This window comes from Antennarius striatus, chromosome 7 (assembly GCF_040054535.1).
Source record: "Antennarius striatus isolate MH-2024 chromosome 7, ASM4005453v1, whole genome shotgun sequence".
NCBI classification, from domain to species: Eukaryota; Metazoa; Chordata; class Actinopteri; order Lophiiformes; family Antennariidae; genus Antennarius; species Antennarius striatus.
The window spans coordinates 19,619,611-19,645,705 of NC_090782.1; the positions used below are offsets into that span (position 1 = coordinate 19,619,611).

The following is a 26,095-nucleotide window of genomic DNA, read 5'->3' on the forward strand; positions in this document are numbered from 1 at the left end:
AAATTATTCCTTGGTAAATATAGATGGATGCACATAAATGACAAAGTCGTAGGCATGCCCCTTGTCATCTATGTTTTCTTAACTGTTGCACTCTGAATTTAATGAGTGTTCTTTTAAGTCCATGAAATATAAATGAATTTAACATTGTGAACTCTTCACATATTCCAGTCATATTTGTAGCAAGGAATGCAGAATATATATATAGATTTATATGGTTTATTGGTGCGCAAATAGACTACACCACTGTGTTGTGGGAACTAGATTCAAAGCATAGCATTTGCACACCGGTATCTCGAGTGAGTGGAGATACTACGAGGGGCATGATGTACAGGACATCCACCCTGTTACTGAAGCTGGTGGACATGTGGTGGTGCTAATTATGGACAAACTGCTAATGAGATTGATATGTCATGACAATAATGAAGCACTAATATCAGTTTGTCTCTTTGACCTCTTCTATGTTTTGTTCTGTAGAATCGGTGTGCACAATTTGTTTTTTTTATTGTTATTCTCCTTTTTGAAACTTTACTGTTTTATCGTTGTGTAAACAAAATGAAATAGAGATACACATAAACACATAAACACATAAAAAGACTATTATTTTATTTTCATAAAATTTTTGTCTTGATTTACTTTTTCCTGTCTAAATAAGAATCTGTGTAAAAGCTATTTTGGTAAGATATCTAATTACTCTTTCAATTTATAAATGTTTATGTGAGGGAAAAATGACATTCAAGTTTTATTTTGCATATTGTTTTGCAAATTATTCAGCATGTGCTCCATGAAATGTCCAACAAGGATCCAGAGATTTAAACTTTGTGATGAAAGGTTTATAGTGCACCCAAACTGTTACGTGGTGAAGTATTGACAGCCTTAGTCCTCTCTTTGACTTTATACAAGACCAATTTTCCTTTCAGAGGGACAGTTTGTCTTCTTAATTTGTCAATTTACTTGGGTTTGTCATTAAAGGGTAGGAGGACCGATGGACATCAGGGATGTGTGTGTCAACGATGATTATTTTGTGTGTCAGTTCTGTGCTCTTATGAAATGAGGATGGTTTTAATGCTAGGTTTAATTCCTAAACGGAGAATGTATTTTTTTACACGGCTTCCTCATGGGGATTAAGATCAGATTATTCTGTAGCACTGGACTTAGTGTAACACTTATTTGAGGTGACGGGGGTTATTATGAGCGTGAAAGACAGGATTGTGCACGGACAACTTTCAAGTATGGAATTTGTCTTTGACCAATAATTACAATCAATTTTAAAATATTTAACCACCATACCAGGAATAGCAGTATTGTTTTGTATAACATTGTTATTGCTCTCATGAATATTGTTGGGATAATTGATTAAAAATTGTCCGCACTGAATGCTCAAAAATTCTTACATCGACAATAGTTTAACAAAATTGGTTTGATCGATTTATATTTTGTTTAAAAAAAAAAGGTTGTCACATAATACCTGTTTGGTTTTGGGTTCAACGTTTGATGAGGTCAAGTGAAAGAAGTGTCTGTGTAGGTGAAATATAATAAAGATAGATGGGTTTGGCATTACATTGGCTGGATGTGGTTATGATTGATGTAAGGAGGAGGAGGTTGATATTTACATTCATAGTGATTGGCTGTCATTCAATAGTTTAGTTATATGGAATTTTACTTTGGCTGTACTGACACCACAACATTTTGGGAGATGGATTTGTTTTCCATCTCAACTAATGTTAGACGGGATGTTCATTATCCACTGACCTGATGTTTAGAAAAGATAGATTTTTTGATTTGCGTATGATCAAATACCTCTGCTCGTCTCTGCAACACATTCTCCGTCGTGCAACGGTAGCTAAGATCTGCTTTGGATCCTTTTGCCATTAATTTTTCCATTGTGACTATTAGCATTTGTCTTTCTGATATACCATGAAACATTTCACTGCCGTTGTTTTCTTTTCTTTTTCTTATTGCTGTAAGAAAATACAATTATTGTAAGTGATTATTTACTGTATTGGTTATGTATTTTTGAAATAGCCTGTGTTTTCCTTAGGAATCTTCTTTCAGAAAAATCATTTCAACCATTTTTGTAAGTGTGAAACTTGACTTCAACCCACTTCAGAACATCATTGTTCATGTATGCACTTTCAGATCGCTAAATAAATTTGAGACGATAGTTTAATGGATTGGTCATGAATTGGTGTGAGTATTATTTGATAACCCGGCGATGTCAGTGATCATAACCAGTGTTGTGTCGGTCTAATATTTACACAGACAATATTTATTGGACCAACATAGGGTAAAAAGAGTGACAGTTTGCAATGAAGGGCTAGGGTTTCCTCAACTATAGCCCACTTTCAGATTTTAGCCTCACATTTTATTTAAGGTTACAAACTTCCACAGTTAAGTTTTAATTTTTTTCCCTTCATTTTGTCTTTGTTGCCATTTTTATTCAAAGGATTTTGTGACCATGGTTTTGATCAGCTATATATAATTCTCAATAATAAATCCAAGAAAACATTACATAAAGATCCCAAAAATACAAAGCTAACCATAATAAATAAAACTCACCAAGATAAAAACATTTTAATTCAAACATTTAATTTTTAAGTATGTCAAGGGATATTAAAACAGAAATGCAATAAATAATAAAACATTTGCACTACGGTTTTTACTACTGATTCTTTTTTGGTTTGGCGTAGCTTTTATTTGAATTTCTGTGAAATGTTTTGATAGTAAAATTTAATTGACACGTTATTGATTCTATAAGAAATATCGGTAGAACTCACGAACGACCACTAGAGGGAGACCGATCACCATAATATAAAATCCACAACATAAAATCAACATTTTTACTACTATTGTAACAAAGTTGTTTTTCACTAAAATCAAAAACGCAGGATTTGTGTTCTTCCTGCTTTAATCGACCAGAGTTTTTAATATCTTTATATAATTTATTATGGAAAAAGGGGAGTGTCCGAGGGTCAGTGAAGGCATCAGCAGTCACTCTCACCTCTGGTGTTCAGTCATCTTTTCTAGGACAGCAGACCCTGTGCACTTTGTGGTCAAACATGAAGCTGTCAGGACTGTTTCTTGGGCTTTTCCTCCTCTGTGCTGACAGAAGAAGTTCTGGGATGTTCCATCCTAAACCCTCCTGCCGTTACCCACCATCCCAGTGGTGTCGATCCCTCCGGATAGCAATAGAATGCAAGGTAAGGTCCTGGATTGAAAAAACCCACTGGACTCTATTTAGAGTGTCAGACATTTCTCACTGCTATGTTAATTATTTTGAAGATGGAGACAAATTATGGCATTATTATTGGTCACAAACTTAATGCCCCAAAATTGCCATCCATTTTTATTTGATGTCAAAAATGAAGAGATTTTCTGAACTGGACTACCTGTCAGATGGATCTGCTTAACTATACCGTATATTATAATAACAATAAAAAACAGAATATATCAGTCAGAGTTATTTAGATCAAATATATTCAGCCAGACAGACTCCTCTTGTGTGATCATGCTGAAATGTTTGAAATGTTGTACTGTATTTCTTTTTGTATTAAAGTAGAAAAAGTTTTGTTTGGGATAATTTGACTTTGGGTTACTTGACATTTTGCGTCTTGTGAATATGTTAATGACCTGTTTTTCTTTCTCTGTCTCTCTGTTTGGTCCATGGGATTTCTGAAATTTATCCAATGAAAGCATTATCTAAAATACTCAACTGTATTTTCTTTTCTTTTGTGCAAAAAGTAAATTCTTCAAACTATTTGGTAAACACTCATGTTTATTCAGTGTTTTATAACATAGAAATCAGAAATGTAGAGTTCAAAGTTTTCCCTGCTTTGAGTTTAAATTAGAGTCATGCCTCAGAAATTGAAAACTAGTGGTTCTTCATGTGACTGGTAGAGCATGTCTGGGTGAAGTACAACAAACAGTTTACAATTGAACACAACATTTTGTTTTACTTTGAGCTACAGGCTTTTACTGATATTAATACTGGGAATCAATATTTTAATTTATAGTTGAAAAAATGTAATCCTTGCATGTACATAAACACTTTAATGTAGCCGCAAGAGGGCACAAGCCAGTGCTGTGCCGGTCCCAAGCCCGGATAAATACAGAGGGTTGTAACAGGAAGAGCACCCAATGTAAAACTTTTGTCAAATCAAACAATCAAATTTATGACTTCCATACCAGATCGGTCGTGGCCTGGGTTAACATTGACCACCATTGGTGCTATATACCTATAGGGTTCCGGTGGAAATTGGGATACTGTTGGTTGAAGAAGGAGAGGAGGAGAGTGTGTTCGTAGGAAGAGAGAGAAGAGGAACTCCAATAGTATAGGACTAAGTAGGGACATTGAATGTTGGGACTATGACAGGAAAAGGTAGATGCAGAGGAAGAAGGTAGACATACCGTGTGTCCAGGAGACAAGGTGGAAAGGTAGCAAGGCTAGAAGTTTAGGAGCAGGGTTCAAGTTGTTCTACCATGGTGTAGATAGGAAGAGAAATGGAGTAGGCGTTATCTTGAAGGAGACGTTGGTTAAGAATGTCCTGGAGGTAAAAACTTTGAGAGCACTGACATACTCAATGAAAACACCACAGAACCAAAACTTGTATCTTTTGAACATGTTTTGCTTTTTGTGTAGGTTCAGAAACAGTGTATGGAGCTGACTGTTGTCAGATCAGTGCGGTCTGTTCCTCCAGTGTCCGTCACTCTCTACTATGACAGTCTGTGCCCAGCCAGCAGAGTCTTCATCAGCCAGCAGCTCTTCCCTACCTGGGTAATGCTGCAGGACATCATGACTGTCACTCTAGTTCCCTATGGGAATACAAAGGTACACCGATCCCCTCTGGGAGTGGAGAGAAGATGTTTGTGTTGATCCTATGAAATATTCTATGAAATGTCAGATGGGAATATTGCTGCCTGTAAATCATATTAATTATCTATCTTGCAGGACCTCCCAACTACAAACTCACCTTTTGTCTGTCAGCACGGAGAGCCTGAATGCACCACAAATATGATTGAGGTTAGCATATCTCATGACCTGCATGGTAGCAGGTAAAACAAATGCCTTTGCATTGATTGACTGACTGACTGACTGACTGATTGATTGATTGATTGATTGATTGATTGATTGATTGATTGATTGATTGATTGACCTTCCTCAGGCCTGTATCATCCATTTAACTGGACACGTAGCATTTCAGATCATCCACTGTATGGAGTCGGCTGCAGATGTGCTCCACGCTGCCCAGCCTGTGAGTATCTACAGACAACAAACCCAAAGCTTCTCCCCTCAGCTTTATCATCACTTTTTTTAATTTCATTTTGTCAGTTGCACAAAATGGCTTAAATCATGTGATGTACTGGTACATTTTGTTTGTTAAATATTGAAATACTGTATTTCAATTTAGATTCAAAAGTATGGAAAGCAGGCGGCACGCTGGCGCAGTGGTTAGTGCTGCTGCCTCACAACACGGCTGACTCGGGTTCGACTCCCGCTCTGTGCGGAGTTCGCATGCTCTCCCCGTGTCTGCGTGGGTTCTCTCCGGGTTCTCCGGCTTCCTCCCACCTCCAAAAGCATGCGCTTCAGGTTGATTGGCTGGTCCCAAATTGACCATAGGAGTGAGTGTGTGTGAATGATTGTTTGTTTGTTTCTATGTGGCTCCGCGGTACACTGGCGTCGTGCCCGGAGTGTCCCCCGCCTCACGCCCTGAGACTGCCGGGATAGGCACTGGCTACCCCGCGACCTGCGTTAGCGGATTAAGCGGGTTGGAAAATGAATGAATGAATGAATGAAAGTATGGAAAACATGTACAAATACTACATATTTAATGTTATGTCAGTGAGTTATGAAATTTATTCTGCTGCTGATTTGAAAAACTTCTTGTCAGTTATATTTGTCTTGGTAATAGGGACCTACTTAACATTCTTTACTGTATGTTTGCAAAAAAATCTGGCAATTCCAAATTGACATTTGGTAAAAACAGTTAAGGTATAATGCTTTTCTGACAGCCAAACCCATTAAATTTCTGGTAAAATATAAATTTGTCAAGACTAACATCTGAGTTGTTAGACGGAATCCGTTGAGAAACATTGGCAGAGCCTGCAGAGATCCCGTCAGCATCTTCCATTATCCTCTGTCCTGTTGTGTCAGTGTGTCCAGCTGTACGCTCCAGCTGTCTCCTGGTCCAGTGTTGACTCCTGCTTGAAGGGAGATCTGGGACACCAGCTGATGCGCGCTAACGCCGCTCTGACCAGAGCACTGACCCCCACCCACACTCACGTCCCCTGGGTCACCTTCAGTGGGGTAAAACATGATCAATTATTAAAGATGGATCTGAACTAGTCAGAGGAGGTTAAATGTTTAGATTAACCTGTTCAAATTGTTTAATTCAGTCACTGCAATGCTTTTCTACTCCTTTAAAAGTAAATGTGTTAAATCTATGAGATAAAAAGAGCTAATAATTATAAAATCAAACAAAGTTCATTATATGACCATAACCACATCATTGTTTCAGGAATACACAGAGGAGAATGAGGACAGGGCCATGTCATCCCTTTTCCAGTTGGTTTGCCAACTCTACCAGGTAATCCCTGCTGCGTGTCCTCTCAAATATATAAAGTCTCATACAAACTTTAGGGAAGGACAAGGAAATTACATTACAGTACCACAGCATTACAGTATAAGAAATCATGAGAGGAAATTTACTCAAATAATAAGTTTAAAAAAAAAAATTCAGAGAGGCATTAACTTCATTTGGCATCACTGACGTTTCATCACAAAAACACACAGAAGTGTGTCTTTAGTGATATCCTCTGTTTCTGTGAATCTGAAATGTATAGAATGTGACTGTAAATGTACGTTGTGCTTCCAGGGGGTGAAGCCTCCAGTCTGCACTGCAGCCACGGTCAAACTGAACAGAGGATTCTGCTGAAGACGACCAGAACAGCTTTAAATTGTGAAATAGTAATATTCAGACAGTCTTCTTTTCCTTTCGGCTTTTCCCTTCAGGGGTCACTACAGCGAATCAATTGCCTCCATCTAGCCGTGTCCTTTGCATCCTCTTCTCTCACACCAACTACCTTCATGTCCTCCCTCATTACATCAATAAACTTCCTCTTTGGTCTTCCTCTAGGCCTCCTGCCTGGCAGTTCAAAACTCAGCATCCTTCTACCAATATATTCACTATCTCTCCTCTGGACATGTCCAAACCATCTCAGTCTGGCCTCTCTGACTTTATCTCCAAAACCTCTAACACGTGCTGTCCCTCTGATGTACTCATTCCTGATCCTATCCTTCCTGGTCACTCCCAGAGAGAACCTCAGCATCTTCATCTCTGCTACCTCCAGCTCTGTCTCCTGTCTTTTCCTCAGTGACACTGTCTCTAGACCAAACAACATCGCTGGTCTCACCACAGTTTTGTACACCTTTCCTTTCATTTTAGCTGAAACTCTTCTATCACACATCACACCTGACACTTTCCTCCACCCGTTCCATCCTGCCTGTACACGCTTCTTCACCTCTTTTCCACACTCTCCATTGCTCTGGACTGTTTACCCTAAGTACTTAAAATCCTCCACCTTCTTGATCTCTTCTCCCTGTAACCTCACTCTTCCACTTGGGTCCCTCTCATTCACACACATGTACTTTGTCTTACTACGGCTAACCTTCATTCCTCTGCTTTCCAGGACAAACCTCCACCTCTCTAGCTTCTCCTCCACCTGTTCCCTGCTCTCACTGCAGATCACAATGTCATCTGCAAACATCATAGTCCATGGAGATTCCTGTCTAACCTCGTCTGTCAGCCTGTCCATCACCATAGCGAACAAGAAGGGGCTCAGAGCTGATCCCTGATGCAGTCCTACCTCCACCTTGAACTCCTCTGTCACACCTACAGCACACCTCACCACTGTCTCACAGTCCTCATACATGTCCTGCACCGCTCTAACATACTTCTCTGACACTCCAGACTTTCCTCATACAATACCACAATTCCTCTCTGGGCACCCTGTCACAAGCTTTCTCCAGATCTACAAAAACACAATGCAGCTACCTCTGGCCTTCTCTGTACTTCTCTATCAACATCCTCAAAGCAAATACTGCATCTGTAGTACTCTTTTTTGACATGAAACCATACTGCTGCTCACAAATGTTCACTTCTGCCCTTAGTCTAGCTTCCACTACTCTTTCCTATAACTTCATTGTATGGCTCATCAGCTTTATTCCTCTGTAGTTGCCACAACTCTGCACAACTCCCTTGTTCTTAAAAATAGGCACCAGCACACTTCTCCTCCATTCCTCAGGCATCTTCTCACTATGTAAGATCCTGTTGAACAACCCAGTCAGAAACTCTACTGCCACTTCTCCTAGACACTTCCAAACCTCTACAGGTATATCATCAGGCCTGACTGCCTTTCCACTCTTCATCCTCTTCAATGCCCTCCTGACTTCATCCTGACTAATCTTTGCTACTTCCTGGTCCACAACAGTCACCTTTTCTAGTCTTTGTTCTCTCTCATTTTCCACGTTCATCAACTCTTCAAAGTACTCTTTCCATCTTCCCATCACACTACTGGCACCTGTCAATAGACTTCTGTCCCTATCCTTAATCACCCTAACCTGCTGCAAGTCCTTCCCATCTCTGTCTCTCTGTCTTGCCAACCGGTATAGATCAGTCTCTCCCTCCTAAATGTCCAACCTAGCATATAAGTCATCATAAGCCCCTTGTTTGGCCTTTGTTACCTCTACTTTCACCATACGCTGCATCTCCCTGTACTCCTGTCTACTCTCCTCAGTCCTCTCAGTGTCCCACTTCCTCTTAGCTAACCTCTTTCTCTGTATACACTCCTACCTCCTCATTCCACCACCAAGTCTCCTTATCTACTTTCCTTCCAGATGACACACCAAGTACTCTCCTACCTGTCTCCCTGATCACATTAGCTGTAGTTGTCCAGTCATCTGGAAGCACCTCCTTGCCACCCAGAGCCTGTCTTAAGTCCTTCCTAAAAGTCATGCAACACTCTTCCTTTTTTAGCTTCCACAATTTCGTCTTCTGCTCTGCCTTTGCCCTCTTCATCCTCCTCACCATCCTACACACCACCATCCTATGCTGTTTGGCTACACTCTCACCTACCACTACTTTGCAGTCACTGATCTCCTTCAGGTTACACTGTCTACACAAGATGTAGTCTACCTGTGTGCTCCTACCTCCACTCTTATTGGTTACCCTATGTTCCTGCCTCTTCTGGAAGAAAGTACTCACTATAGCCATTTCCATTCTTTTTGCAAAGTCAACTATCATCTGTCCTTCTGCGTTCCTCTCCTGGATACCAAACCTGCCCATCATTTCCTCATCACCTCTGTTTCCTGCACCAACATGTCCATTGAAGTCTGCTCCAATGACAGCTCTCTCACTTCTAGACATGCTCTGCATCAATTCATCAAAGTCCAACCAGAATTTCTCCTTCTCCTCCAGCTCACATCCTAACTGTGGAGCATACCCACTAACAACATTGAACATCACACCTTCTATTTCTAGCTTCAGACTCATCACTCTATCCGACACTCTTTTTACCTCTAGGACATTCCTAACAAACTCCTCCTTCAAGATAACTCCTACTCCATTTCTCTTCCCATCTACACCATGATAGAACAACTTGAACCCTGCTCCTAAACTTCTAGCCTTGCTACCTTTCCACCTGGTCTCCTGGACACACACAGTACCGTTCCAAATAACACCATCATAAATCAGACTTAGAACTTTAGTTAATGGATGTTTTCAGGTTTCTCTTGTACTTTGGAGACAAAGTGAAAGATCAATCTTCTTACACAAACCTCTTATTACCTGCAAGCTGTCATAGAATCACTCGAATTAACAAAGACTCAGAGAAATTTCCATATAATTTATTGGCATATTCCACTTAAAACACCCCGAACCCTCAAGACTCTTGGCATAAAATGAGAAACAAAAATAGAGTCATTCATTTGACAAACATTGGAGTGGCAGATGTATACATACTTGATTCTCAGGCTCCAGAACATGAAATCAGATGTCTTATGTTACAGTACTTTGTTTTAACAGACACGCTAGAAAAATAGATATCTTTATAGAAGTTTGCACGACACACAGGCTGAGAAGACGAGACGGCGTGAACATCGATGATGGCAGTACTGGAGCAACACATCACAGAGAGCAGAGACCCTGCTGCTCGACAACACATTTAACACTGATGGCACTGATGTCTGCCTGTAAAGAGCCATGCATCTGTCTTTAACGTGCCGATGCCAGGTCTCAGATCCCTGAGCCACACACACTACATTCATTGAACTGAAAGCTGTTGATGCATTTCAAATAGACTGTTGTTAAATAATTTAAATCCACAGTAATCCCACATGATGAAAATGCCATGTTGAACAAGGAACGAGATGTTTCTCCCTTCAAATATTCTGGTGTATTCCATATAAACTGGAAACATCGAAAAACCATTGATAACAGATAATGTAGCTGTCACATACTTTAAGTTTTAATATAAAATTGTACTTTATGAAAACATTGATGGTTTGAATAATTATTTTGAATGACAACAGCTTAGCATATTTGGCGACAAAATGCTGAGCTGTTGTCATTCCAGTTCTACTCAAATTTGTAACCAACTTGCTGAAATGTGCTTTTAAACCAGAGTGAAGCAGGTTCTGAAACAGCGAAACAGCAGAATTTCTGGGTCAGTTTGGGGATGCAGGTTTTTACCATGTGCACAAGGTGATTGGTTCCCTTTATAGGATGAATCCTGCATCATTCTTTTTCAGAAACTGAAATTTGACACCCCTCCAGGTGTATTATTACACTTTTAAATAAATGTATTTCATGGAAAAAAAAAAAAAGTATAGTATTCTGAATGTGTTGCGATTCTTAGAGCGGGAGGGCACAAAGAAGACGGTGTACGAGATTCATCTGCTTTGAAAGTAATCTGTCCATTTGATACCGGCAATTAACGTAATAAAGTTTGACTCGTTGATGTCACTAAAGGAAAAGTTTGGAAATAAGACACATATTTATTATTCACATTCCAAATGATAGAAAAACCTTAAGTGTACATGGCATTGTCATTGTGAGTCTTAAGGGATTTCATTTTAGGTTAGTTACACATAATCATACCAGGTTTTATCCTGTTGAAATTATCCAATTTTATGTATATTTTTGTTAAAATTACCACAAATATCTTATGAATACTTAAAAGACAGAACCAGAATATTGCTACTCTTATGAGAAATAGTTGTCTGCATGCATCCTGATTCCTTCTGATTCCAATTGATCAATATTAAGTCATTTTCTTAATTTTTTCCAGTTATAGCTCAAAAAATGGTCTGAAGCTCAGCAAGTTAAAAACAGCATAATGGTCCTTTAGCAATAGGCTCCAAACATTCCCATTGCACGTAAGGCGGATTGATAAAGCTTACAAGCCGAGTTAATGACATATAATGAAACTAGTATACTGTACTACAGCTTTAGCAGGAAGTGCATCGTATCTGGCGTAGTGCTTGTTCGCTTCCTGGTCTCTCTACCACTGACGGTGACAAACGCTGCTCTAGACTGAACTCGGTATGGAAAGAGTCCTGAAACCTTGAAACTACAGACAGTCTCAAGTCTCAGCTGAGAAAGGACCGAATGGACTGATGGTCTGATGTTGCACAAAATCTATTTAACGGTCTGCTTTAAATACTTGTAACATGTATCATTCATAAAAACTAGCTATATAAAGTCAATGACAATCAGCAGGTTAAAATCTCTAGTTTAAAAATGTACAGCATCATAGGCTGGCAGGTGTTTGTGTGTTTTCAACACTTATGGCACACAGTTATCCCAGTCGAGCGGTTAGCTAACAGAAAGAACAGGTTGTGTCCGTTTAGTTTGAACTGCAGGCAACTGATTCCTATCAATATTTGAAATTCCTTCTGGTAGTCACATCAGAAAAGAAACTCAGTGGAATTTGGAATTGTAAGATCCTTATCGATTTAGAGAAAATCAGTGAAACCGATATGCTGTTATTTGAAACAGCAGAAGTAAAGAAGGTGTCTGTTTCCTAATATTGCTTAAAGGATCTGTGCTACTGCCAGTGTTTGGCATTAAGAACTCTAATAGAGCCAGTATGAATGGGTCTTTTCTAGATTTTACTTCTGCCACCAAGTAGGTGTGAATACTACAATCTTAATTAGATGTAAAATCAACAACAACACATAAAGAGAAGCAATCTTGTTGTGATGTTTGCGTGCTGTCAGTCTATAAAGGACCTGACTCAGCCATCCAGTTAGATTCCTGCTGGCCTTCCAGTACCTCGAGTCAGACGTCCTACACTGTGTTTTGTGTGGTCAGCAGGCCTACAGCAGGTGAAGCCCTTAGTGTGACTGAATAGAAGAGCTGAAGGGCGGTAAAGTGCTACTGCGGAACGGAGGCACCGTCTTTTTTTCTTTTAAAAAAAAGGCTTTTCAAGCACATAAACACAGACGAGACCAACATAAGCACAACAGAAGTGTTTGGAAAACCTCAAACAATGACACCATTTCAAATCTCAGGTTAAAAAAAGAAAAGAAAAGTTAAACAGCTGAGACTGGGGTACAGTCGTCTTCAGCGTCCATTCTCTGTGGTGCTACGAGCTGGATTCAACCGATTATGTTGGATTGCTTCAAATGACAAATTTTCTGTTAAAGGGTTTTAATTGAGTGTAGAATCACGCAGGTCAAACGAAGTCTCAGCTGTCTCTCAAAACACGAAAGACGGTTTGGGATTGGAGTATGTCAGGAGTACCTACTACGTCTGTGCTACATTAGATTTATGTTTTTTCATACCCTGAGGTTTAGGTTCATTGAGTTTCATGCTGCTCATCTGCATCCTGTATTTGGTAAAACAATTCACCTCTCTCATCATTCTTAAGGACAGAAATCATACGCTCTTCCAAACAAATACAATAAATCAAAACTATGGTGCAAAATAATTTCCAGGACCCTGTCAGCCAACAGCAATCCTCATCTGCTGCTCATGTCTGAGCAGATTTTTTTTTTCTTTTTCTTTTTTTTTTTTGTTAGAGGAAGACATTTCCTTTACCTTACGTCCTTGTTAAGAATATCACGTCTTGGGCTTCACTCCTCTTCCCAGTTAAAATGCAGCAGTCTTACTCTGGGACATTCTGAAATGAAGCTACAACAAAGCAGGACAGGACACAAAGGCTAAGTAGGCACCCAAATGGAGGCTGAAACCATTCTTCTTGTTAAAATACAAAAAAAAAAAAAAAAAAAGAGGGGGAACTTCCCTCTGTTCTCAAGAGGGTGTCTCCAGTGTAAAGGGACTGTAGTGATTATACAGACTGTATTAGGAAAGACCTGCCCTGCCTCCGTCTCTACGCTTCTAGCACTTGTGTCTTTAAGGCTGGGCAGGTTGTGCTGGTTGTTATGTGCCCATCGGCAGGCAGGCCACCCCGTCGCCCTCCTGGCTCAGTTCGCTGTCCCTATCGCCGCCATCCCGCCCCGGGGAGGCCAGTGTCCTGTGGGGGCTCCGCACTGACATGGCAGCCAGATTAAGGGTCCGAGACGGGTGAGGCGAGGGAGGACGGTACCTGCTGCCGCGGGGATCCGGAGACAAAGAGGGGGAGGAGGAATCCTGGTGCCGCTCCCCTCCCGATTGGGATTCCTTCTCAAGGGAGCTCTCCATGTCAGAATCCAACTCTTCCTCATCCTCCTCTTCTTCCTCCAGAGTGAGTTCAAACTGAAACTTGTCTCCTCCTCCTCCTGAAGGGACAGTCCCTCCTCCTCCTCCTCCTCCACCACCTCCCACAACTTCTCCTCCTGGCCCCACTTCAGCATGGTGCTCCTCGGGGCTGGAAGGCGATGGGCTGCGAGGGATCATGCTCTGGTACCACTCCCTGTTGTCTTCCAGCGTATCCAGGATGTCCTGGGCATCGGGGTGCACCAAGTCGGCCCACGTCTCCCACAGCGGGTGGACGATGTAGTCAATGAACCCCACCTAGTCACAGGAAAAAGATGAGTAAAACAGACCTGAATACCAAAAGAAATCCGATGAAGTATTCTGGGACATACAGTTAAGTTCAAAGATAAATCACTATTTTTGTTAGAATTTCAACTTCTCCAGTTCAATCAAGTTTCTACGAGGTTTAGTGAAAGTACAGAAAACCAACAAACCCACCAGGAATGAGGTGCATGCTGCTGATTCTGTGAATCTGGGTCTTTAACCGAAAGAGGAGGTGTGTTCAAAAAAAATAGTAGTGCTGAGTTCAATTAGTGAGGTCATTGTGAAAAAAATATGTGTGGCCTTTATTTAAGGATCAAGGTAACTGATGATGTATGTGCTGACTGTGCATTTGTCCTTGAAAAATAGAGTCATATGGGTCGTTCAAGACATTGTTCAGAAGAAGAGAGTTCTTTGAATAGATGTTAATAAAAGAGGGGAAAACGTATAAACAAGTGTGGAAAATGATACCAGTTCAGATAAAATTCTATCAAATGGTAGCCATGGCAGCCAGATTCAGCAGATGAGGAACCCTGACATGGAGCTATGAAGTTTTTCTCCAGATATGCTCTTGAAAAGAGGACCATCCTTCATACTCAATTGAAAAAACCCTGGTTTCCATGTAAACTAGAAGTAAACTAGAAAAACTCTGTTCAAGGACGAAGTCGCCCAACTGGTAACCCCCTTTGTGCTGATCTGGATGATCTACCATAAGAGGAATAAAGACAGATTGACACCAACATCGTGTGTAGTCAGTTCTACCCAGAAACACCATGAGGATGCATAAACGGGGGGCAAACCTTCAGGGTAAACCTTCAGTCCCTACAAAACCTGACTGAAATTTACCTGAATTGTTTTTTTGGAGGGATGTGAATTTACCCTTTCCTTATCCAGCCTGCATTGCAGTATTAGATCAGTGATAGAAGTGTTGATAATGCAAGAGTTCTTTTTTTTTTTTTAGCCTAGAACAATGAGGGTTTGACATCAGTGTTTTGTTATTAAGGAATGCACAGGTTAGAGAGGAAAATTTGATGAAACAGATGGGGCAACCTGCAGCAAAGGACTTGGGATAGAAACCAAACCTGGAATTGTTTTTAAAATGATGTCCCATTACTGTTATACCTATATTCATGATTCCATCTCCCTCACCTGGGTCTTCTCTATGGAGGCGTTGTGTTTGTCACACATGGGACTGATTTCCATACCCTTGTCCCGCTCTCGGTCTCCCTGGGTGAAAAACTCCACCATGATGCGATCCGTCCAGCGCTTGTAAAGCTCCAGTGGTTTTGTTGGGTTGCTCAGGTCGGCACAATGCACCATGTTTTGCAGAACCTACAGGAGACGGGTTCAGTGAAACATCCATTTTCTTACACTGGCAAACCTCGTCCAAATATGCAACCAGAAATAATTTTAAAGGCTTCTAAAAAGGTATTACAGATACTTTAATCCTCTTCTGACTTGAATAGTGGCATAAAATTACAGAACAGCTCAGCCCTTTATAGGTGCAGTACACTATGAGTCCAGCAGGAAGCAGTATTTCCCCACTAACCGCTTCAGTGTATTATCTATGATGGGACAGGTCATGGTGAAAACTGATGCACTGCTTAATATTTACTGCTCTGATTTAATTAAAACAGTTCTGGAAAAAACAAACTGAAACCCTCTCACTGATGCAACAACAAATGAATGAATTGCACAAATGAAAAAGAGACATTGAGATGCAGACATGCTCAGATCTGATATTAACAACCGTCTGGAGTGATCCAACCCCAACAGTACAGCTCTAAGCACAGATGGGAGTCAACCCAAGAGACATTACATTTGAGATCCAGTCAGTCAGATCACAATCAGAATGATCTGTGCCTCCTATGACTCCAGAGTTCACTGGAGACACCTCATCACGCCAGGTGAGAGTCGACAGACTCAGAGTTGTCCAGCCGTGCAGGTCAGACATTGACGTCAGGTTGTTGTTTTTTTTTCACTTGGCACATACTCACCCATCAGATAGCAATTCGTTCTCACCTGGATGCGGTCTGAGTAGTTGTCTAGCAGGAGGACTCCCAAACTGGTCACCTTCTTCGTCTCTACCATGGTCTTCATGTCCGCCAGGAAGTTCATATGTTTGGACATATCTGTGGCGAGCACCTGATGATGATGATGATGACGACGATGATGATGATGAAGATGGCACAGAGAGAGTCAACATATTTTCAGTCACTCAGTTTGAATCAAATGATGAGCATTTCTCTCAGAAATTCTTGCTTGCAGTGTTTTTTTAGAATGTCTTTCTCAGCACCCTTTGATTTATTAGAATATTAAATTCTCACCATGTCGATCACCATCTTGCGCAGGGAGTCTCTCTGTTTCTTGCTGAGGTTTTGAAAGATGTCACAGTTTTCTTCTTGGAGCAGCTTAAAGCCCACAGCGAGGTGGTGATTCTCCAGCACCGAGGCGTCGTTGTACATCAGCGCCAGTTCTGAACCTGTATAGGCATCGGTTGAAACTGTTTACTGGACACATACTTATCTATGTTAGTAAGTTTGTGTCGCACTAAAAATTATCCAAATACTGCAGCACACAGTTAATTAAACAAAGACAAATATTAAATTCTTCTGGCGCATAAAAGCATGTTTAGATGTGTACAGAAAGGAACCTACTGGTGTTTATTAAGAACTGGTTGGTGACTCCTGGGTGGTCGACATCATGGATGGCACTAGCAAACAGAGCAGCCATAATTTCCAGGTCTGTGAACACGGCCTGGGATAAACGAAAAACAGAAATGTGTAAATTTAACAATTACCAGAATTAATGACTTGTTCATTGAGTAAAACAGGCCAGAATTAAAATTTTTATGAAAACTTTTTCCATACTTTTTAAGACATATACAGTATCTCATTATTTCATTAAATAAAAACATATAATAGTTTTATGAAAATAGTGTATGTTTATTTAATAGTATATTTTTCCTTGAAACATCATTGTGGAAATTTGCATGAATTTTCTAACTCACTCACAAAAACAAAGCAATTTTTTCAAATGAATGCAGTCCACTTCTATATGACTTATTCTGGTAAATCTTAAACACTCTCTGACCACCAGTTGCACTCAAAAATCTATAAAATAAAATCAACGATCTTAAAAATGACATGAAGCCACAACAGCAGCAGCTTCCTCAGCTTGCCTCTAAAGCAGGGGTGGACAGGAGGACGTGGGTGGACTGCACCACATCAGCTGCATGAATGTTGTTGTGATAAGCTACGTCTGCATGGTAGTGGTCCTCCAAGGTCATCATGAAGGTGACGAATGTGTCATTTGGGATCTTAAAGGTTTTAAGTAGGTCTCGCTCCTGGAGGGGTGAGGAGGAAGAAGAGAGGAACATCAAATCTCGTCTCGTCAAATCACACAGATCCTATTTTCTTGTCTCTTCTGTTTTGTTGATTGAAATTCATCTGGAAAATCAAACCACTCTGCAGAATCTTATCTAAACCTAGTTAGGTGGATGGTGACTATTATTATATTTTTAAAAGGTGTTTCTTCTACCTGGAAGACAGAGAACATGATCACTGTCAGAGGTCGGTTTCCAGAAAATTCTGCTATCTTGAATATGTCCAGACCCCAACGATTAATGTCTTCGATCTCCTGGAGAAATAAAACAGGCCATCTATAAGATGCTGAGCATGTGTGTGTGTGTGTGTGTGTGTGTGTGTGTGTGTGTGTGTGTGTGTGTGTGTGTGTGTGTGTGTGTATGGACATACCTTGGCCAGTTGACTTTCTTGAGGTGTGTTGACTCCAAAGCGAGGGATGCAGGCTGGTGCTAAGCTGGGGCTCTGCGTGGCCTTTTTCACGCCACTGATCTGCGACATCGGCCTCTTTTTCTTCTCCTTCTCCTTCGGAGGTGGAGATAGAATCTCCACATCATGTTGCTTCTCTGCAATGTGTGCAATCATACATGATCAAGTCTAAAGATGAGATCCATATGTTCATTTACTTTTACATAAAGAAGGCAAAAGTAGACTAAATACAAATCATTTTCTCCATTTTTTAAATGTGTCTACATGTCTGGCAGGTTTTGAGACAAATCTCATCATATGAGGTTTGTTTGTACTTGACTGACTTGTTTAAGAGCAGAATTTCGTATGAAAACACAATTGCTACAGCGCCTTTATTCAAGTGACCCCAAATGATTACATCCGTGTTAAACAAACCCACTTCTATAAAGAGACAACAAAAAAATTACATCATGCAAGAATGCCACAGCTGGGGCAACAAGATGGTTCTGGACTGGGGCAACAAGACAGTTCTGGATAGTCCACTGAGGAGCTGTTAGCCTCAGTGACACCCTGTGGAGCCGAACGGAACCAGAAACAGCGTGAACATCCTCCACAGAATTATATTATCTACGGTCTGAATTAAAAGTTTAAAAGGGACAACATACAGATTGTTATTTCAATTAAGCACAAAGAACCAGATTCAATTCGAAGATAAAGATGGTGAGCATTTTTTAAAATCCCTTGAGGATAAACACTGAAGCTGTGCTCACAGTTTTTAAGTCTCTGTGGACACGGATTTTAAAAGTTGAGTTTGTGATATCTGGGTATCTATATATATTATCAATAATGTAACTATACAACTATTCTGCAGTATCTCTCTACAACAACAGCATCATGCTGCTGTTGCTCCAGCTAGCATAGCTGTTACTACTGATGTGAACCCGACAGAAGGTTGTTGTAGGCCACAGTTGGTCGTGTCACAATTTCCAGCTCTCAAGCACTGAATACTTCACACACATCACATACTGTTACATACCTGTGCACATACTAACTGAGTTGCAAAGTGACAGAACTTAAATCATTCATTAATTTAATCGATGCCATGAACAATTCAGTGGAACATTTAAAAGACTGACAGTAGTAACTTTAATAATAACTAACAGCAACTTTACACATTAGACTCAGACAAAACCAAAAAATTAAAAGGAGTGTCTGTATTTTATGCCATAAAAGCAAATTGCCATATAAAAACAGGACAATACAAATATATAGATAATGACTGGAGGTTGGGTTGACAAAGAGCATCATATGAACAGGTGCTTAAGAACAACTGCAGACCACAGATGCATTATCAGAGCTCAACAAGGTATATATGAACAGGACATATGGAAGCATGTGCAGAATACCAATGGGAAGGATTCTGGGTAGAACTTGTCATTTTCTCCCAAGCTCAGCTTTGTCGTGATCTACATCACGAAGCACTTCGAATGTGAGTTTGAAAAGGCTTCATCACCTCTGCATTTTTAACCCACAGTGCAGCTCATCATCCTTCCAGCAAAAACAGGGAAATCTTGTCTCCGTATCATCAATCTGTACATGATGGGTGCTGCACCAGCAGAGGAGATAGCCTTGAAAATGACTCATCCTTATTTGTACAAACCAAGGAAATAATGATCCTATTCTAAAATCACAGTCTGATTTAATTCTCATCTACATGTAATCAGTAGACTTTTACATCCATGGATTTAAATAGCATGGTAGGAGCGGTTGCTCAAACGATAAGCAGATATGAGCCCCAGTACAAAACACCATCATAATGATGCAGAGCAACCACCACAGAGTGGCAGCGTCACACAAGGCGCTGCCATGCCTCTCTCACCTATTTCACAGTGCCTCCTCTTCCTCAATCCCAAAACCATGGTGTTCATTTCCAAATAGCTGGGCTTAACGCCGATATCAAAACGACATCCAAATGACAGCTTCATCGTCTTTCGGCTGGACATTCATCGCACCAGCAGGGCTGTTCTAGACTGAGCCTCCAACTGATGCAGCACGCCGTCTAATAATATTGCACCCTGTTGCTACGACAACGCCACACAATGTGTTCGGGAATGCTGTCTGTCACTGCGTCCCATTCTCTTTAGGTAAGGAAAACCCTCGCCCTTTTCCATCCATTCCTATCAATGTTTCTGTCCTCTTTTCTCTTCTTTAGAAAAAAAAAAGGTCTGAAATAGTGAAATTCTGCTTTTCTTTTTTTCTTATTTTGCAGATTTACTTGTATTCCTTTAAAAGCATACTTTTTTTCTTTAAAAAAAATTGTATTTCACTTCCTTGCTTCAGAAACCATTCAATCTTTTGTGTTTACCTCTTTTCAGTTCTCATTTCCATTTCATCCTTTCATAAATCCATCTCCTTTCTGTCTCCACTTTAAAAGTCCTTCTTTTCTTTTTTAAAGTTTAAAGTATCTTTTTTAAGCTTTCTTAAAAATAAAAAATCTGATTTACAACACACAATTATCATCCTCTTAAAGCCTAATTTTCTTCCCTAATTTCATTTGTACAATATTTTATAATATAAGAAATGTGTCACTATCACATATTGAACAGTAACGTACGGTGAGATATCCGTGAAATACAGTATTATTCATCATATTTACATCAAAGGCAATAGAATTAATATTAGAACATCTGTGTATAAAATATAACACCACCACAAACTGCAGTCTCAAAAACGATAAGTTGGGTCAATATCTAAGACAACTGAAAATTATAACCTTTGTGATTGAGTGTGTTTTATGTGCCTGTGTTAATTTTAGCAAAGTGGCTCTAAAAAAAGTGAGTCTGCACTACATAAAAAGAAGGTGGTTTAAATATTTTGACTTTCAACACAGAGGCACTCGGTGCTCCAGCTCTCGCCTCCACAAAGTGAGCATTCCTTTATCAGGTAATAAAACTTACCTAGGAAGGTGTTGGCGATGAACTCTGACACCTGATTCCCCGAGCGGCTTGTTTCTGACAGCTGCGTCAGCTCACGATTCAGCATCCTCTTAAACTGCATTGAGACAACAAAACAGGCAGCAAATGCTCGTGATAAAATAAATACAGACAAGCGTGTGAAGCATTTACACATGGCTGCAGCAGTTCACCTAATTGTGACACCTTTCTGTAATTAATGTTAGTGTTAATTCAATGAGCTCTGTTGGTGATCCAGTTCAGAATTAATAAATATAAACCATTACACTCAAGAGCATGGAAGTAAAGTGAGAACTTATCACGCCGTTTCAAAAATATTTTCATGCACATTGATGGGACACAGATTACAAGATCGATGAGATGATTACAACGTGTTTTGGTGTACACTGCAAACAATACTCAAGTTGGTCAGGCATCATCAAATGTTATATAAATTAGTAAGACATGCATGTCATGTTTTTTAAAATGTTTTAAAATGCACTTGTTATGCTTTAGGTACAAGAAGAATATCAACTCAGTCTGGTTTAAACAGCGTATGACCACAAACATGTAGCCACGTTGTCTATTTTCACACAGGCACCACGGAGAAATCTGCACAGCTGCTAGAAAAGAAAAGCCTGTGATACAAGTTTTTCTGAAACACCGGTATTCAGCGTTTCCCTCGGGTTTGATCGGACCGGCAGTTTCCACGCTGGTTATGTAACAGGTCTGGCATGTGGTACCTCACAGGAGAGGGGAGGGGAACTGAGTGAGGCAGAGTGATGCTGCAGTGGCTTCACAGCTTCACAGTGTGCAATGTGACACAAATATGGACGTACACAAAGACAAACATGCTGATGTGAAGCATAAGCTCTAAGGGAAGTGTGTTGAGAAAATACAGCAAGACTAAATGAGATGATAAACAGACATGGACACACATTCTATGAACCCACAGTCACACATGTGTTTACAAAAGATGAGCAACATATTCCTTCTGCTGCTGCAGCTCTTCAGAAGTAATTCTCACTTGAAATCGTGACAGTTTTCCTTTCATACTCTTAGCTTTTTACAGTATTTTTTTATTATACACAGGAGCTTATGCATGCATAGATCCACACATCCTGATTAGATTCTGTCCTGAGTGAGATCTGATGGGAAGTCTTGCTCAGCTCATTCAGTCCCTGTGGAGGCAGCCCTGCTGATCAGTAGATCCCAATGTAAACAAGACAAGCCGGCAGCATTCCCCATCACTCACCTGTCTGAGTCTCCAGCACTGATAAAGGCAGAAAGCCAACGCAGACATGCTAACCCACGCATGTTGTTGCTAGAGGTTGCTAAAATCCAAAACAGCAAGCAGACAAATTTGACGAGTGGCTGTGAACGGCTCACTTCGTTCTCCACAATCTGCAGGGGGGGTTGGAGCCTGAGCAGGAGTCTATATGGAAATGCAAGTTCCCACAGTGCCATGTGCGGAGCGTAGTGGGGTAATGGGGGCGATGGAGGGGGCGGTAAGATAGGGGCGGATGGGGCTCTGGTTGTGGGGAGAAAGGGTGTGACTGCAGTTGCCTATCCAGCTACCATCACACGCTGTCAATGAAAAACATTCACAGGGAGAGCGAGTAAAGAGCCCCCCTCCCTAAACCGCACGCAGTTCCCTCTTCTCTGTCCACTTACATACATCCAGCTTCAGGGGCTGGGTGGAAGAGAGGGATCTGATTGGCTGAGCAGGAGATGGGGGCGGTCTGAGTGTAGCTGCCAGACAGTGGAGAGAAGCACGAAGGAGGGAAATGAGGAAATGCTGGTTAACCCTTTCAGTAGAGGGAGATGCCATTCATAAATGGCATTTAATTTTGCTGTGAGGGTGTATGTGTGTGTGTGTGTGTGTGTATGTGTGTGTGTGTGTGTCTGTGTGTGTGTAAGTGCGTGTGTGTTATGAACGTCCTGCATGCTCAGTGACAAAATAAAGATTTCTCTTTCCTTTCCTGAGTGTTTTTGGAAACACTGCTGCTGTTTTTCACCTCGTGTGCCTCAGATCTAATAATAACAGGAGAGAGCTGAGAGGATTTTTAATTTGTTTATGTTGGACCCTGGAGCATGAACCCTGCTTTTGATTCATATTTGTATGCTTGTTCATAAAAAGGCAAGAGAAAATGAATATATATCTATTATAAATGATCAACTCAGGGTGATTTATCATCTGCATTTGAAATGTTAAAGTTTTCAATGCTGTATTTACTGCTTTAAGTAGATGTTATATTAGTTTTAGCCACTTTGCACAGCAGTATAATGTTAAGACAATATTTAATTTCATCAGTTTTATTGATATTTTAACAGCAACATAAATAGATAAATCATGTGAGAGTGTGGATGTCTGACAGGATGATCAATCGGTGCCACGATAGAACTCCTCGACTTCATGAATGTCTGCCTTTAGAACCTTAATGCACAGTAATGTGCCCCGTCTAATGAAACTGTCAAACTTCTGACCTGTTGAGTACCCAAAAAGAGTCTTTATTAAACCGATTCAAATGTCAGCTCACCTTATTGGATGCCATCTCGCTGACGGAGTGTCTCGTCTGCAGCGTCTCAAGCTGGTCCAGACACCAATCCAGCTCTTCTAGCGTCTCCATCGCAAGCTTCTGATAGGGTTCCTCTGAAAGGTCGGAGGTCACACATACATGTTTAATCAAAAACTACAAGATTTGAGATTCTATAGATGATTCAAAGATGCTCTTGTATGTGAGACACAGTTCACGTGTTGCAATTCAAAACAGAACTTTGAGAAGTTATAAACCTCGTTTGCATTTTCATTCACAAACCAACTGCACAAAAATTAATCTTTCACAAATTTCATAAAAAACAAAAACACATTTGTATTTTTTTAATGATAACAAACAGGGATATTAACACTAACCTGTAAGACATGGCTTACACATGGGTGGCTGGTTGATGTTTGCCTGACGCCTGGAACAAGGAGCAGAGGTGTGTTAATAGGAGGAGAACATGAGCAGTTAGTCATCCAACCTGTTATCTTGTTCTTACTTGTTTCCCACCCGATCCTGCAGATGTGTCAAAGCAGCAAAGTTACTTCTCACTGTTCGGAGACTGGCAAGAACCTAAGAATAAGGGTGAGTATTGGAGTGTTATCAAGAGTTAGGGAAGGACGGAACACATGGGTTTACATTTTGCTCTAAAAATAAAGAGCAAACTCCTTATTCAATTGCGTATCAGAACTTCTTATCTGATAGCCGTGAATCAGCCATTAACAACTCAGGTTGTTTTTCTGAGATGCTCACATTTGCTATTGAGCACCAGCTTGGGAACAAACAATAAAAGCCCTTAAATAGTAAATGACACAACTTCAATATGTGACGGAGGAACAGAACTCATTCCTATATGACTCGATAAACATCTTGTGCTGCTGTGACCCATAAACTACTGATTTGAGAGTTCCACAAACACAGCACTACTCACCTGTGCAAATGGAGTCACTATCATGTCTTCTCCGTGTCTATAAAAAACCACAAACACAAATAGACATCTTTTTTTAAAAAACAACATGTGAGAGACTCTGAGGCAGAGCAGAAACTTCATGCCGTTCCAAAATCCACATATCAAACTGTGTATACTGCTCAGTGATTGTTTTAGTTATACAAATATTATCTCAGAGGCAAATATAGATTATCTGATTTTTCTGTTGTTGAGGTTTTTATATCACTTTTCCAAGTATTCCCAATATTTACAAACTGGTCAATTATGCCTACTTTAGCATCAAAAGCCATTTCCCTTCTGAATGCGTTGTGACCTTACTTAAGTTTCTAGTTAATTAATTTGCAACGTATAAACCCCTAAGCCCTTTGTGAGATGCAGGTCAGAGTGTATTTGGACCCTCAGACCGATGGACATGATAAAGTGTGTGTTTCGGTAGAAATTACAGTACTAAATATCCATCAATGTGGTAACTTCCAGATTGCGCTTTAGTTTGTTGCTGCTGTTAAACAGCCAGAAAATCAGCTTTTACACTTGTGATTTGCTGCTTGGTTCCTGCTAACGCTTCACTCTGTGCTTCTCTTGACGTCTGCTGTCTTTGTAATAACCCACAACTCCCGATAGAACTCTTTGATCAGAGCGAAAAGAAGGTTTGCTGAGGCTAACCAGGAGCAGGAGATTCCTCTAGCTGTCACTAAATTTAAGCTGAAGTCACACAAATAATTGTAATAATGATTTCATTGTCTTCTGTTAATTTTTCCCCATCAAAGGAAAGTCACAGAAAAATATAAGAAGAAAGAAAAGATCAGTGAAATAAAAGGCAGAGCCTAAAACGCACAATCATCTATCTTTAGGAATGTTTTTTTTTTTGTATTTACGTTAAATAATGGCAAGCTTTCGATGTATTCTTCTGGTTGTCAATTAAAAAATAAATAAAAACAAATGTACTAACTCGTTCTTGTAATTTTAGATGATGCTCATTGGGTGGCCAATAGGTTAATAATGTTGCTGGATGTGTTACATTCCTTCTATATGAGTTCCTTGAAGAAAAAAATAATGATGCAATATTAGGCTTGTGTGTTTAAAAGATGCTAAACTCACTTCAGAAAGTTTTGATGATGCTCTTTAACATGGTAAGCCTCAAAGATGCATATTTGTTTAACTAGACTGTCCAGGTGAGGAGCAGTGATCATGCATTGGGTGCTGGGAAAGCCAACATTGGGATGGGCGGTGCTTTTTGGAAGGATCACAACATGCATCTAAGAACTGTTACGGCCATGATGGCAGTAACAATTAGCTTTGTTAGCCTGTATGTTTCTCTCCAGCAAGCATTTGACTACATTTTGAAATTAATTACGTGATTATGTGATTATTTTTTCTGACTTATCCTCTTTGCTCTCCATTGGGTTCACTTCAAACTGGGTGACACCCAAACTGTCAAATGTTTGCTGGAAATGCTTCCAAAACTTTTCCAGGGTGATAACATTGGAGTTAAGTGGTGATGATGCGTTCCCCAAGTGGGGGGTTGGTGGTCGGTGAGGGTGGGGGTGGTTTAATTCATGACTACAGGGTAGAGCACATAAAGACAAGCAGAAAAATCACAGCAGTCTGTACTCTTTGTCTCACCGAGGTAGCCAATTGACTTCCCAATGCTTCAATCCCTCCTCCCTTCAAAACAAAGGAGCGACAGCTATTGGTGTTAAAGGCCCCATTTACACAGACTGCTACCTACACACAGACACTTTTAGCTGTAAACAGGAGGAAACTGGAGGGATATCTAGTTATAATTCTATCTGATCACCGATGAGATGACAGAAATGAAGTCTGCCACCAAAAGCCTCCTGAATGTTTAAAAAAAGGCACACTGCTGAGA

General features: G+C 40.3%; 2 protein-coding genes across 5 annotated transcripts in view; one reads left to right on the plus strand and one right to left on the minus strand.

Moving 5' to 3' along the window:
- Positions 1 to 2,686: 2,686 nt before the first annotated feature.
- On the plus strand, positions 2,687 to 7,522 carry LOC137599122 (gamma-interferon-inducible lysosomal thiol reductase-like). The gene is made up of 7 exons (XM_068319833.1): positions 2,687 to 3,197; positions 4,637 to 4,825; positions 4,946 to 5,017; positions 5,160 to 5,249; positions 6,149 to 6,301; positions 6,513 to 6,581; positions 6,870 to 7,522. Exons 1-7 carry the CDS (start codon positions 3,057 to 3,059, stop codon positions 6,927 to 6,929), a joined length of 774 nt encoding a protein of 257 aa, XP_068175934.1. The 5' UTR covers positions 2,687 to 3,056; the 3' UTR covers positions 6,930 to 7,522.
- Positions 7,523 to 9,882: 2,360 nt separating this feature from the next.
- LOC137599121 (3',5'-cyclic-AMP phosphodiesterase 4C-like) overlaps positions 9,883 to 26,095 on the minus strand; it is a 79,872-nt gene continuing 63,659 nt past the window's right edge. For 3 of the 4 annotated variants that reach the window (XM_068319829.1, XM_068319831.1, XM_068319832.1), the window contains 14 exons: positions 25,849 to 25,890; positions 24,208 to 24,244; positions 23,776 to 23,849; positions 23,648 to 23,697; positions 23,274 to 23,386; positions 20,740 to 20,833; positions 17,768 to 17,940; positions 17,553 to 17,651; positions 17,194 to 17,358; positions 16,670 to 16,769; positions 16,340 to 16,494; positions 16,035 to 16,157; positions 15,162 to 15,344; positions 9,883 to 14,009 (listed from right to left, as the gene is read on the minus strand). In XM_068319829.1, coding sequence (XP_068175930.1) covers positions 13,437 to 14,009; positions 15,162 to 15,344; positions 16,035 to 16,157; positions 16,340 to 16,494; positions 16,670 to 16,769; positions 17,194 to 17,358; positions 17,553 to 17,651; positions 17,768 to 17,940; positions 20,740 to 20,833; positions 23,274 to 23,386; positions 23,648 to 23,697; positions 23,776 to 23,849; positions 24,208 to 24,244; positions 25,849 to 25,890 — 1,981 coding nt within the window. In that variant the 3' untranslated portion in view covers positions 9,883 to 13,436. The remainder of the gene's footprint in view (positions 14,010 to 15,161; positions 15,345 to 16,034; positions 16,158 to 16,339; positions 16,495 to 16,669; positions 16,770 to 17,193; positions 17,359 to 17,552; positions 17,652 to 17,767; positions 17,941 to 20,739; positions 20,834 to 23,273; positions 23,387 to 23,647; positions 23,698 to 23,775; positions 23,850 to 24,207; positions 24,245 to 25,848; positions 25,891 to 26,095) is intronic. The other variant, XM_068319830.1, reaches the window with a different exon arrangement.

Excerpts from the sequence above, each read along its gene's own strand:
- LOC137599122 (XM_068319833.1), top strand. The coding sequence starts at position 3,057 with ATGAAGCTGTCAGGACTGTTTCTTGGGCTTTTCCTCCTCTGTGCTGAC. Across the intron at positions 4,826-4,945 it reads TTCCCTATGGGAATACAAAG|GACCTCCCAACTACAAACTC; the intron begins GTACACCGATCC and ends TCTATCTTGCAG. Across the intron at positions 6,302-6,512 it reads CCTGGGTCACCTTCAGTGGG|GAATACACAGAGGAGAATGA; the intron begins GTAAAACATGAT and ends TCATTGTTTCAG.